Source organism: Lucilia sericata, unplaced genomic scaffold, assembly GCF_015586225.1.
Source record: "Lucilia sericata isolate MDLA Ls3-8-SP2 unplaced genomic scaffold, ASM1558622v1 Contig003083F_arrow, whole genome shotgun sequence".
Taxonomy (NCBI): domain Eukaryota; kingdom Metazoa; phylum Arthropoda; class Insecta; order Diptera; family Calliphoridae; genus Lucilia; species Lucilia sericata.
The window spans coordinates 4,098-15,000 of NW_023996687.1; the positions used below are offsets into that span (position 1 = coordinate 4,098).

Consider the following 10,903-nt stretch of genomic DNA (forward strand, 5'->3'; position numbering starts at 1 on the left):
TTTATGAAATGACCCGCTGAAAGATTGTTGACTTAAATTCCAAAATGCGCTTCTCTATTGGATTAAAATGAGCCTTAATAATGCCTAAAATATGAGGTCAACTCTTTTATCAACGTCATTAAATCTGTGAATATAGTTATTTTATTGACGTCAAGTGTGAATGGCCCTCTATGCAGTCAGTAAGTAATACTAAGGTTAATTTAATTTAAAAAAATCACGACAAATTACAATGTTATTAATAAATCATTAAATACGATTGCACTACTCTTGCAATGTGCATGACAAAATATGGAATCCTTTTCCAAAACAATCATATGCAAAATTAATAATTTACAAAATTATTATTTGAATTTGAAGTGATTAACTTTGATTTTATTGCAGCAGAATTATTTCCAAAGAAAAAGTTGTAAGAAAATGTCTGTGATTAAAGTAGCGGTTATACTATGGAATATTTTCCATATAGTACAAAGCAATGATTTAAATATCGGTAAGATAGAAATGGTTAAAAATACTTCTTAAGACAAAAATCGGCGGATTGAAAAGCCATTTTTTTTTTTTTTGATTTCAATTGAGTTTGTTTTTAAAGCAATGAATTTGTATTATTTAAAATATATTTTCAGTATTTTGGGTAGAATCTGTTCAAAGGGATATATACTCCGATATTGCGGCCGCTTTGAAGGAAGTTGATAATTTACATTTAGAGTCGGAAATAACGGATGCGGTTATGGTTGTGGAATCAATGGAAGGAGATGATGCGGATGAAGTCAATAATAGAAATATGAAAACTTGTAAGATCTAAAATAAACCTGCACCCTTAATAACGATAGAGTTTTAAGTTTTAGTTAGGAATAACTACTAATCTATATAGTCAAACTTTCAGGACGGAAATTGTATTAATAACTGTAAAATTTTCGAACGATATACATAAATAACGCCGTGTTCAGTATCTCGGACGGAAATCTTATATTGAAAAGTTAAGTAATTTAATACAAATGAAAGAATCTTTCTGAGATACTCAATACATAGATTTATCACGCGTTTAAACGATATTTTCTGAAATTTTTAACTACGATTTTTTTTTCAAATAAGATTTGTAGTTACATCTAACTTCATCAGGTGATTTATTATCTGCTAAGATTTTTCAATTTCTTTCTTTAGTTTGCGATATTCTATCAACTTTGGAAGTATCGATTATTTTGGATTTTACCTATCATCCCTGGAATCAGGGTATGGAATATGTTCAAGCCCGTAATATACCCTATTTACGAGTGGATCGTATGCTTAAACCATTCCTACATGTTTTTAGTGAATTTCTACAACAAAAGGGCGGCAATGATGTAGTATTAATTACACAAAACGAACAGGATAGAACGGAGGCTCTGCTGCAAGTGGTAGAGGGTTATCCATTCCGAACTCTGATAATGAATGCCGGCCGATAGTAATGTGGATATTGTACAACGTTTAAAGGATTTACGACCGAGTCCATCGTATTATGCAATTTTTGCTAAGGGTACAAATATGAATACAATTTATGAGAAGGTAAGTCCCTGGTAATTTTACATATATTTGACAAATGTTTGGTTTCGGAACTATGTAAATAGATTTACAAGTTTTATAAGGAAATATTAAAAAAACTATAGTTTTAAAGAACTTAAAAATATAATTTCTCATAGCTGGTATGATTACTATAAAATCTTATTTTTTTTTTCTGTTCTAGTTCTGTTCCAGTTCTTGTTCTAGGTCTGTTCTAGTTATGTTCTAGTTATGTTCTAGTCTGTTCCAGTTCTTGTTAGTGTCTAGTTTGTTCTAGTTCTGTTTAGTTCTGTTTCTAGTTCTGTTCTAGTTCTGTTCTAGTTCTGTTCTAGTTCTGTTCTAGTCTAGTTCTGTTCTAGTTCTGTTCTAGTTCTGTTCTAGTTCTGTTCTAGTTCTGTTCTAGTTCTGTTCTAGTTCTGTTCTAGTTCTGTTCTAGTTCTGTTCTAGTTCTGTTCTAGTTCTGTTCTAGTTCTGTTCTAGTTCTGTTCTAGTTCTGTTCTAGTTCTGTTCTAGTTCTGTTCTAGTTCTGTTCTAGTTCTGTTCTAGTTCTGTTCTAGTTCTGTTCTAGTTCTGTTCTAGTTCTGTTCTAGTTCTGTTCTAGTTCTGTTCTAGTTCTGTTCTAGTTCTGTTCTAGTTCTGTTCTAGTTCTGTTCTAGTTCTGTTCTAGTTCTGTTCTAGTTCTGTTCTAGTTCTGTTCTAGTTCTGTTCTAGTTCTGTTCTGTTCTGTTCTGTTCTGTTCTGTTCTGTTCTGTTCTGTTCTGTTCTGTTCTAGTTCTGTTCTTTTCTAGATCAGTTCTAGTTCTCTTCTAGTTCAGTTCTTAAAGTTTAGAATAAATAAAACAGTTTTTTTTTATATAAACCTTTGTAGCTCTCCGCCGGTAATGTATTTTTGCGTAATCCCGAATGGCATTTAATCTATTTGGATACCAAGGATAGAGTATTCAAATATAAAAAACAAGTGGAAAAAGCCAATAAATTTGGTTTAAATCCCAGATCCATTTGCCGGTCCATGCAAATGAAAGATGCCTATTGTTTAAGTGGTTTTACAGTAAGTTTTTTTTTTTATTAATATTAAAAAGCTAATAATCTTATAACGATCTTGTAATTTTAAAGCTGCAAAGAGCTTTACTCTTGGACATTTTCCGCAGTTTAATTGATATTAGACAATCGAATTTAGATTGGCTGAAACCTTTGAACGTTGAGTGTAATGCCACCACCAGCGAGGAAACGGATCAGTTTGTTCCTCCGAACTTTGATATTTTAGATCATTTTAGTGTTACTAATTTTATGACTTTTGCTACTACAAATCCCGCCAATCAATTTGATGATGAAGTTGATGTAATACCGCCTTTAACATTTAATGTAAATATGACCATAACTTTCTATTCGAGTGAACATGATGCCGTTACCGATTTAGCTAATTGGCAAAATGGGGAATTGAAGAAATTAATACCAGCTATACCGCCGGCTAAGAGATTCTTCCGGATAGGGACAACAGAGGTATATATCATTAATAATCCATCAGTTTAACAAATATTTCAGAATTATATGAAATTTCTTTAAACTTATTTGAATCGTTACGCTTTCTTATTTATATATAATTCTAATCTCACATTCTTCAGGCCATTCCCTGGAGCTATTATCGTCGCGATGAAAAAACTGGCGAAAAGATTTTAGACTCTAATGGCAAACCCCTTTGGGAGGGATTTTGCATCGATTTCATTGAAACCCTGGCGGAAAAATTAAACTTTGAATATGAGCTTATAGATCCGGTAAAGGGAAAATTTGGTAAACGTGATCCGGACACTGGAACTTGGGATGGTATTGTGGGAGATTTGGTTAGTGGTGAAACAGATATGGCGATAACCGCTTTGAAAATGTATTCGGAACGAGAGGAAGTTATTGATTTTATTGCACCGTATTTTGAACAAACTGGCATATCGATTGTAATGCGTAATCCGGTAAGGCAAACTTCACTATTCAAATTTATGACCGTCCTAAGAGTGGAGGTATGGATGAGTATTATTGCTGCACTGGTGGCTACTGCTGTTATGATTTGGGTAATGGATAAATATTCACCGTATAGTTCGAGAAATAATAAGGATGCTTATCCGTATCCGTGCAGGTGGGTGTGGAAAAATATAGTATTTTTACCATTTAAACTTAATTTTAAACATCTTCCTTATCTTATTTACCCTCAAAACCTCCAGAGAATTTACTTTGCGTGAAAGTTTCTGGTTTGCTCTGACCTCGTTTACACCGCAGGGAGGTGGTGAAGCACCCAAAGCGGTATCTGGACGCATATTAGTGGCCGCCTATTGGCTGTTGTGGTCTTAATGTTGGCTACATTTACAGCAAATTTGGCTGCCTTTTTAACCGTGGAAAGAATGCAGACTCCAGTACAATCTCTAGAACAATTAGCTAGACAGTCGCGTATAAATTACACGGTGGTAGATGGTTCCGATACACATCAATATTTTATAAATATGAAATTTGCCGAAGACACACTCTATCGCATGTGGAAGGAGTTGGCACTAAATGCTTCAAGAGATTTCCATAAATTTCGGTCTGAATTAAGGAATTCAGAAAATATTTCTTAAAATATTAAAATTTTTTATTTTGTTTCCAGCATTTGGGATTATCCTATAAAGGAGCAATATGGTCATATATTATTAGCTATAAATAGCTCTATGCCAGTTAAAGATACCGAGGAGGGTTTTCGAAAAGTTAATGAACATATAAATGCTGATTTTGCCTTTATACATGATTCATCGGAAATTAAATATGAAATTACCAGAAATTGTAATCTAACCGAGGTGGGCGAAGTATTTGCCGAACAACCTTATGCCATAGCAGTGCAGCAGGGTTCACATTTATCGGTAGGCTGATTCATATTTTAATCTTCAATTTATTTTTTTATTTTCCTTAAAATTTTACTAAATTTTAGAGCGAATTAAGCTATGCTTTATTGGAATTACAAAAGGATCGCTATTTCGAGGAGTTGAAGGCAAAATATTGGAATCATACTCGTGCCAATTGTCCTTTATCGGAGGAACAAGAAGGCATTACTTTGGAAAGTTTGGGTGGTGTCTTTATAGCCACACTGTTTGGTTTGGGTTTGGCTATGGTTACTTTGGCTTTGGAGGTGTTTTACTATAAGAAAAAATTACCCAAAACTTCTGTTAAGGGTTCAGTGACACAAGTTAAACCTTTGGATGCGTCTCTAAAGGCATCCGAAGTTTGGCATACGGAGAAGAAAAATCCCACGCCACCTCCGTCATTTGAAACGGCTACATTTAGGGGTCGCAAAATACCCGATAGCATTACAATGGGTTCAGAATTTAAACCAAGACGTTTGGGTTTGTCTACACGTCGTCGTTTGGATAGTACTGATACCTTAAAGGATAGCAGTGAATTACCGGCTTATGTGGAATAGATGGAAATTCAATTAAATTTATTACTTTTTACTGCACTTTTGATTATTATGAAATAAAATTTTATGTAGTTGTTTCAATAATTTAATGGATTTCAATGTGATATTCAGAATATAGTTTTCAACATACTTACGGACATCGTTAAATGGTCTGGCCGTTCCGGAAAATATTTCGCATCTTAAATTGCATACCGATATAATTATTAATTCATGCTTTTTTAAGATTAAGGGATTTTCAGAAGTGAACTTCATATAGGAACTGTAAACTAAACATTTTCGAGTATACTTATTTAAGATTAAGTGATTTTGAGAAATGGACTTTATGGAAGCTATGACCAATTATATGTCGATCCGGAAAAACTTTCGCTGAATAGTGGGAGCTATGGTTAATTATAAGCCGATTCAGGTTTTAGTTAGTAATACGATATCTATTGATATATATTAGATTTATGTTTAGTAATTCCGATATTCGAATGTAACTCCATTTTGCAGGAGTTATATGTATTTCCCATTTAAATCATTTTCAACCATGTTAACTCCTGTAAAACAAAAAAGATCTGTGTTTGTGGCAAAACTAATCAACAATGATAAAAAAAAAACCGATTTTGCTGATTTTAAGTAAGAAATTTCAAGAAAGCATGTCTGATACAATTATTAAAGATTTAAATTTTGTAGAAAAATTTCAGAAAACTAATTTCAAAATACATATGGACATACAGAGGGACTGACCGGTATGGATCTTCACTCAGGAACGACCCGAGTCGTTCAATGATTGTCAAACCCAGCGACAGCTGTATCAATCAAAAGTTTTTTTTTCCCAGGAAAGAACTATCGGCCACAGTTGAATTGTTACAACAACAACAACCGACATGGTACGGACTCGGAATATATAGTCTTTATAGGATCGGAAAATTTTATTTTAGAAGTTACAAATATAAAACCGTAGTTTTGATGAGAATCAGTAAATTGCTGAAATTGTAGATATTAAGGTTCTATAGTTGGAACGAAAAGTCGACTTTTCGACTTTTTGCATTTAGTTAAAAGTCGACTTTTCGACTTTTTCCATTTTATGAAAAGTCGAAAAATCGACCTTTTTCATTTATTTAAAAGTCGACTTTTAGACTTTTCGACTTTTAGTATTTTATAAATGGTCGACTTTTCGACTTTTCCGACTTTTCGACTTTTACCGACTTTTCGACTTTTTCCGACTTTTCGACTTTTTTCGACTTTTCGACTTTTTTCGACTTTTCGGCTTTTTCCGACTTTTGATTTTTTACGACTTTTTGACTATTTTCGATTTATTTCGACTTTTTTTCGACTATTTTTTACTTTTTTCGAGTTTTTCCGACTATTTTAGAGTTTTTGACCTCTTTTCCACTTTTTTAAAATTTTCGACTCTTTTCGACTTTTATCGACTTTTCGACTTTTTCCGACTTTTCGACTTTTTCCGACTTTTTTCGACTTTCTTCGACTTTTTTTCGACTTATCGACTTTTTTCGACTTTTCAACTTTTTTCGACTTTTCGACTTTTTCGACTTTCCGATTTTTTGACTTTTCGACTTTTTTCGACTTTTATTTACAAAGTTATCGACTTTTTTGGAACAAAATAGTCGACTTCGACTTTTTTCGACAAAAAGTCGATTGTTCGATTATTCGAAAGTCGATTTATAGAACCCTAGTAGATATGTAGTTTTGTAAGTGATAGCAGTGGAAACCCTACTTAGGCCTAAAATATACAACTCTGCGTATTTTGACAGATGTTCATACTTTTTTTTTTGCCAGAAAGTCTATATCGAAAGTCAATTTTTTATTATTTACTTTAAACGCAAATAAATATAATCGTAAATATATATATAAAAAAAAGTGAAAAAACAACGACATTTTCAAGAGCTTAATATTGTGCCTAAAAAGTTATATAAATTGCAAATCCTAAAATGGGTGATAATCAGGAAAAGGCCATGCAACTGATGGCCGAGGCTGAGAAAAAGCTGACTCAACAAAAGGGTTTCTTCAGTGCACTATTTGGGTAATAAAGATCAAATAAATAATTGACAACAAAGAAATTGTTTGTGTGTGGAGAAATTTTAGTCATTTTAACACAAGAGGGAAATAATATAAAAAATATGGTGACTTTTTATTATTAAGAAACTTGACCTTATGCTAAAAAAGTGTTTAAGATTTTATGCACCCTACACTTACAAACTTAGCTTTGTTGTTATGTTGGCAATTAAAATTATTTGTGATATTATTTGTGTATATTCCATGGGTTATCGATGATTTATGCTGATTTGTTTTTTTGCTTTTTAGTGGTTCCAATAAATTGGAAGAAGCTATTGAACATTACCAGCGAGCTGGTAATATGTTTAAAATGTCAAAAAATTGGACTAAGGCAGGTGAATGTTTTTGTGAAGCTGCTAATTTACATGCCCGTAATGGTAGTCGTCATGATGCTGGAATTGGTTATGCCGACGCCTCGAATTGTTATAAAAAGGTATATTATGAATGACGTACATACATATATGATTTATATACATACATATATAAACATCTTTTTGCTTTTATTTCGCACTGTAACACAAATTTATTTTTTCCATTAAATTCCTCATCAATTAAATTAATTTCCATAAATTTTTCATAAGGTTGATGTTGAGAAAGCCGTCGAATGTTTATTAAAATCTATAGATATTTACACCGACATGGGACGCTTTACCATGGCCGCTAAATATCATCAAAGTATAGCGGAAATGTATGAAAGTGATCCCAATACTTTACCCAAAACCATACAACATTATGAACAAGCTGCAGATTATTTTAAGGGAGAAGAATCAGTTAGTTCAGCAAATAAATGTATGCTGAAAGTAGCACAATATGCCGCACAAATGGAAGATTATGAAAAAGCCATATCCATATATGAACAGGTATGAATAAAGGCAAGATTTTTTTCTTTCATGAAATATCTAATTCAATTCTAAACAAAAACCAGGTGGCTGCCACTTCCTTGGAAAGTTCTTTACTGAAGTACAGTGCCAAGGAATACTTCTTTAGGGCCGCCTTATGTCATTTAAGTATTGATTTATTAAATGCCCAACATGCTATAGAGAAATACTCCAATCAATACCCAGCATTCCAAGACTCCAGAGAATATAAATTGATTAAGGTAATTCATGTCATCAATAATTAAAAAAATTAAAATATTAATTATTTTATACTCTAGGTTCTTTGTGAACATTTGGAGGATCAAAATATTGATGGTTTCACCGAGGCTGTGAAAAACTATGATAGCATTTCACGTTTGGATCAATGGTATACTACCATTTTATTGCGTATCAAGAAAGCTGCTGATGAGGATCCTGATCTGCGATAAAAATCTTTATTTTTATTATATCTTTATTATACATGAACCATTTATCTTCAACGTTTATTTTGTTTGTTGTTTTTTTTTGTATACAAAAGTAAAAGAAAATTAGTAATTATTATATACCTTTATAATAGTAATAATAAAAATAATAAATAACTGGGATCAGCTGGTCTTGATTTAGTGTCCAATACTAGTGTCCAAAAGCACAAAAAATAAAGTTTTTTATTTTGGAATTTGAGAGTGTCACTAGAGTTTTTAAAAGTTTTAAAAAGAAAAGAATACAGTTTTGTCTATAACCCAGACTATAGTTTTCGTCTATAGTTCAGATTATAGTCCTGTCTTTAATCCAGGTTATAATCTTGTCTATATTCCAGACTATAGTCTTGTCTATAGTCGAGACTATTATCTTGTTTATATTCCAGACTATAGTCTTGTCTATAGTCCAGACTATATTCTTGTCTATAGTCCAGATTATAGTCTTGTCTATAATCCAGGTTATAGTCTTGTCTATAGTCCAGATTATAGTCCTGTCTATAATCCAGGTTATAATCTTGTCTATAGTCAAGACTATAGTCTTGTCTATAGTCCAGACTATAGTCTTGTCTATAGTCCAGACTACAGTCTTGTCTATAGTCCAGACTATAATCTTGTCTATAGTCCAGACTATAGTCTTGTCTATAGTCCAGACTATAGTCTTGTCTATAGTCCAGACTATAGTCTTGTCTATAGTCCAGACTATAGTCTTGTCTATAGTCCAAACTATAGTCTTGTCTATAGTCCAGATTATAGTCCTGTCTATAGTCCAGACTTTAGTCTTGTCTATAGTCCAGACTATAGTCCTGTCTATAGTCCAGATTAGAGTCCTGTCTATAATACAGGTTATAATCTTGTCTATAGTCTGGACTATAGTCTTGTCTATAGTCCAGACTATAATCTTGTTTATATTCTAGACTATAGTCCAGACTATAGTCTTGTCTATAATCCTGACTATAGTATTGTCTATAGTCCAGACTATGAGTCTTGTCTATAGTCCAGACTATAAGCATATCTGTAGTCTTGCCTTTTGACTAGATTGTATTATTATCTACAATACAGATTATAGGTCTTTAACAAATTAATGAATTTATTACATTTAAAAACAATAATACCAATCGATAACTTTATTTACACTCAAGTTTCTCATTTTCTGCCACACCCTGTGTTTCTGTTTTGACAAACAAAAACTCTCATCTCTAATTATTTTTCTTATTATGATTATGTCATTTTTGACATTCCATTTAAACAGCTAGTAAGAATTTCTATACAAAACAGAATAGACGATATGAATTTTTTTATTAACATCGCGCAGTGATAATAAAATTAAGTGGAAATACAAGTGAAAATAAAAAAAGAAAAACAACAATCAAAAGAAAATTCCTGTACAGGGAAATTTTCATAGAATGCAAAGAAAATCTTAAAAAAGAGAGTGAAAATTGTTAAAAAAGCTACTGAAGGATATTTTGCTATCAAAAGCTGGGAAACATTCAAGCTGAAAGGACGCCTTGTATTCTGGCTGCGAATAAAATAGCTATAACCATTTTTTTTGGCGTTTAGATTAAAGCAGACAAAAGTTGTACAAAGTTTTTTTGCTATTTGATTTGTGATTTGATGATGATATTTTTTTATTGTTGTCTGTGGTGTATAAATTAAGTGTTAAATAAAAGTAAATCTAAGAAAGAAAAATAATTCAAATTTATGCAAAAAGTTAAACAAAATCTTGAAAAAATGTTAATTAAAATCGAAATTTAAAAAAGAAGTGTTATGAATAAAATGTTTACTACAATAGAAATTAATTAATTAATTGTAGTACTAAAGTGTATTGTAATTTTTTAGCTACTGCTACTATTAAGTGTTTTTGTTGTTGGTTAACTTAATTCCAAATAATTAATGAGCCACCACTACCATACAGCCAACTATATTTATTTAATAAATAAAAAAGAAAATTCTAAAAATATATTTGTTCCAAAAAAGCAAACAAAAAACAAACTGCAAAACAAATTGATAAAAAGAAACATTTGTTACTATTTTTATTAATTTTTCCCCGTGACCCTGTTAGAATATTTCTCTTGTCCCTCCGCCTTTCTCAAAAACTAACTGTCTGGTTTTTTTATAAAAATGGCCAACAATAGTTCCGGATCTAGTGTGGGCTCGGCAGCAGCTGCTACAGGCGTGGCCACTATGCCCGGAGTAAGTGGTGCTGTGGCTGCCGCCTTAAACAATTCCTCGAATAGTGATTTATGGCGTGAGTGTGTTGATTGGCTTACTCGCTGCCAGATCATACAACCAGATCATATGGCCAATGCTCCCACCTCGGAAATAAGGGTCTTAGCTTTGACTCTACGTGATGGTGTGTTGTTGTGCAATTTGGTTATGCATTTGGATCCCACCTGCATGGATGCCAGTCAAATGAATAGGCGACCACAAATGGCTCAGGTAAGTCGAATAAAAAATGGCAAATTTGCTTTTGAAATATAAAACTGATTCAGATTTTCTAATCAAAATTTTTAGTAAAAATCTGTGTTGTAGGTAATTTTCAAAGG

General features: G+C 32.3%; 3 protein-coding genes across 3 annotated transcripts; all 3 read left to right on the forward strand.

Annotated features, from left to right (window-relative positions):
- The first annotated feature begins 409 nt into the window (after positions 1-409).
- On the forward strand, positions 410-4,993 carry LOC119614581 (glutamate receptor 1-like). Its single transcript, XM_037970693.1, is given in 11 exon segments — positions 410-487; positions 621-788; positions 1,159-1,429; positions 1,431-1,539; positions 2,402-2,581; positions 2,647-3,033; positions 3,156-3,658; positions 3,744-3,856; positions 3,859-4,099; positions 4,163-4,412; positions 4,481-4,993. Coding segments are annotated over 11 exon segments (2,784 nt in total). The 5' UTR covers positions 410-414; the 3' UTR covers positions 4,970-4,993.
- Positions 4,994-6,702: 1,709 nt separating this feature from the next.
- Positions 6,703-8,537, forward strand: LOC119614582 (alpha-soluble NSF attachment protein). The gene is made up of 5 exons (XM_037970694.1): positions 6,703-6,992; positions 7,274-7,457; positions 7,606-7,884; positions 7,950-8,123; positions 8,181-8,537. The coding sequence occupies exons 1-5, from the start codon at positions 6,901-6,903 to the stop codon at positions 8,328-8,330; spliced, it is 879 nt and encodes a 292-aa protein (XP_037826622.1). The 5' UTR covers positions 6,703-6,900; the 3' UTR covers positions 8,331-8,537.
- Positions 8,538-9,615: 1,078 nt separating this feature from the next.
- On the forward strand, positions 9,616-10,796 carry LOC119614580 (protein vav-like; the record flags this gene model as incomplete). The annotated part of the gene is made up of 2 exons (XM_037970692.1): positions 9,616-10,026; positions 10,197-10,796. A coding segment is annotated over exon 2 (318 nt), but the record flags the coding sequence as incomplete, so codon positions are not given.
- Between the last annotated feature and the right edge of the window lie 107 nt (positions 10,797-10,903).

Excerpts from the sequence above, each read along its gene's own strand:
- LOC119614582 (XM_037970694.1), top strand. The coding sequence starts at position 6,901 with ATGGGTGATAATCAGGAAAAGGCCATGCAACTGATGGCCGAGGCTGAG. Across the intron at positions 7,458-7,605 it reads CCTCGAATTGTTATAAAAAG|GTTGATGTTGAGAAAGCCGT; the intron begins GTATATTATGAA and ends ATTTTTCATAAG. Across the intron at positions 8,124-8,180 it reads GAGAATATAAATTGATTAAG|GTTCTTTGTGAACATTTGGA; the intron begins GTAATTCATGTC and ends TTTATACTCTAG.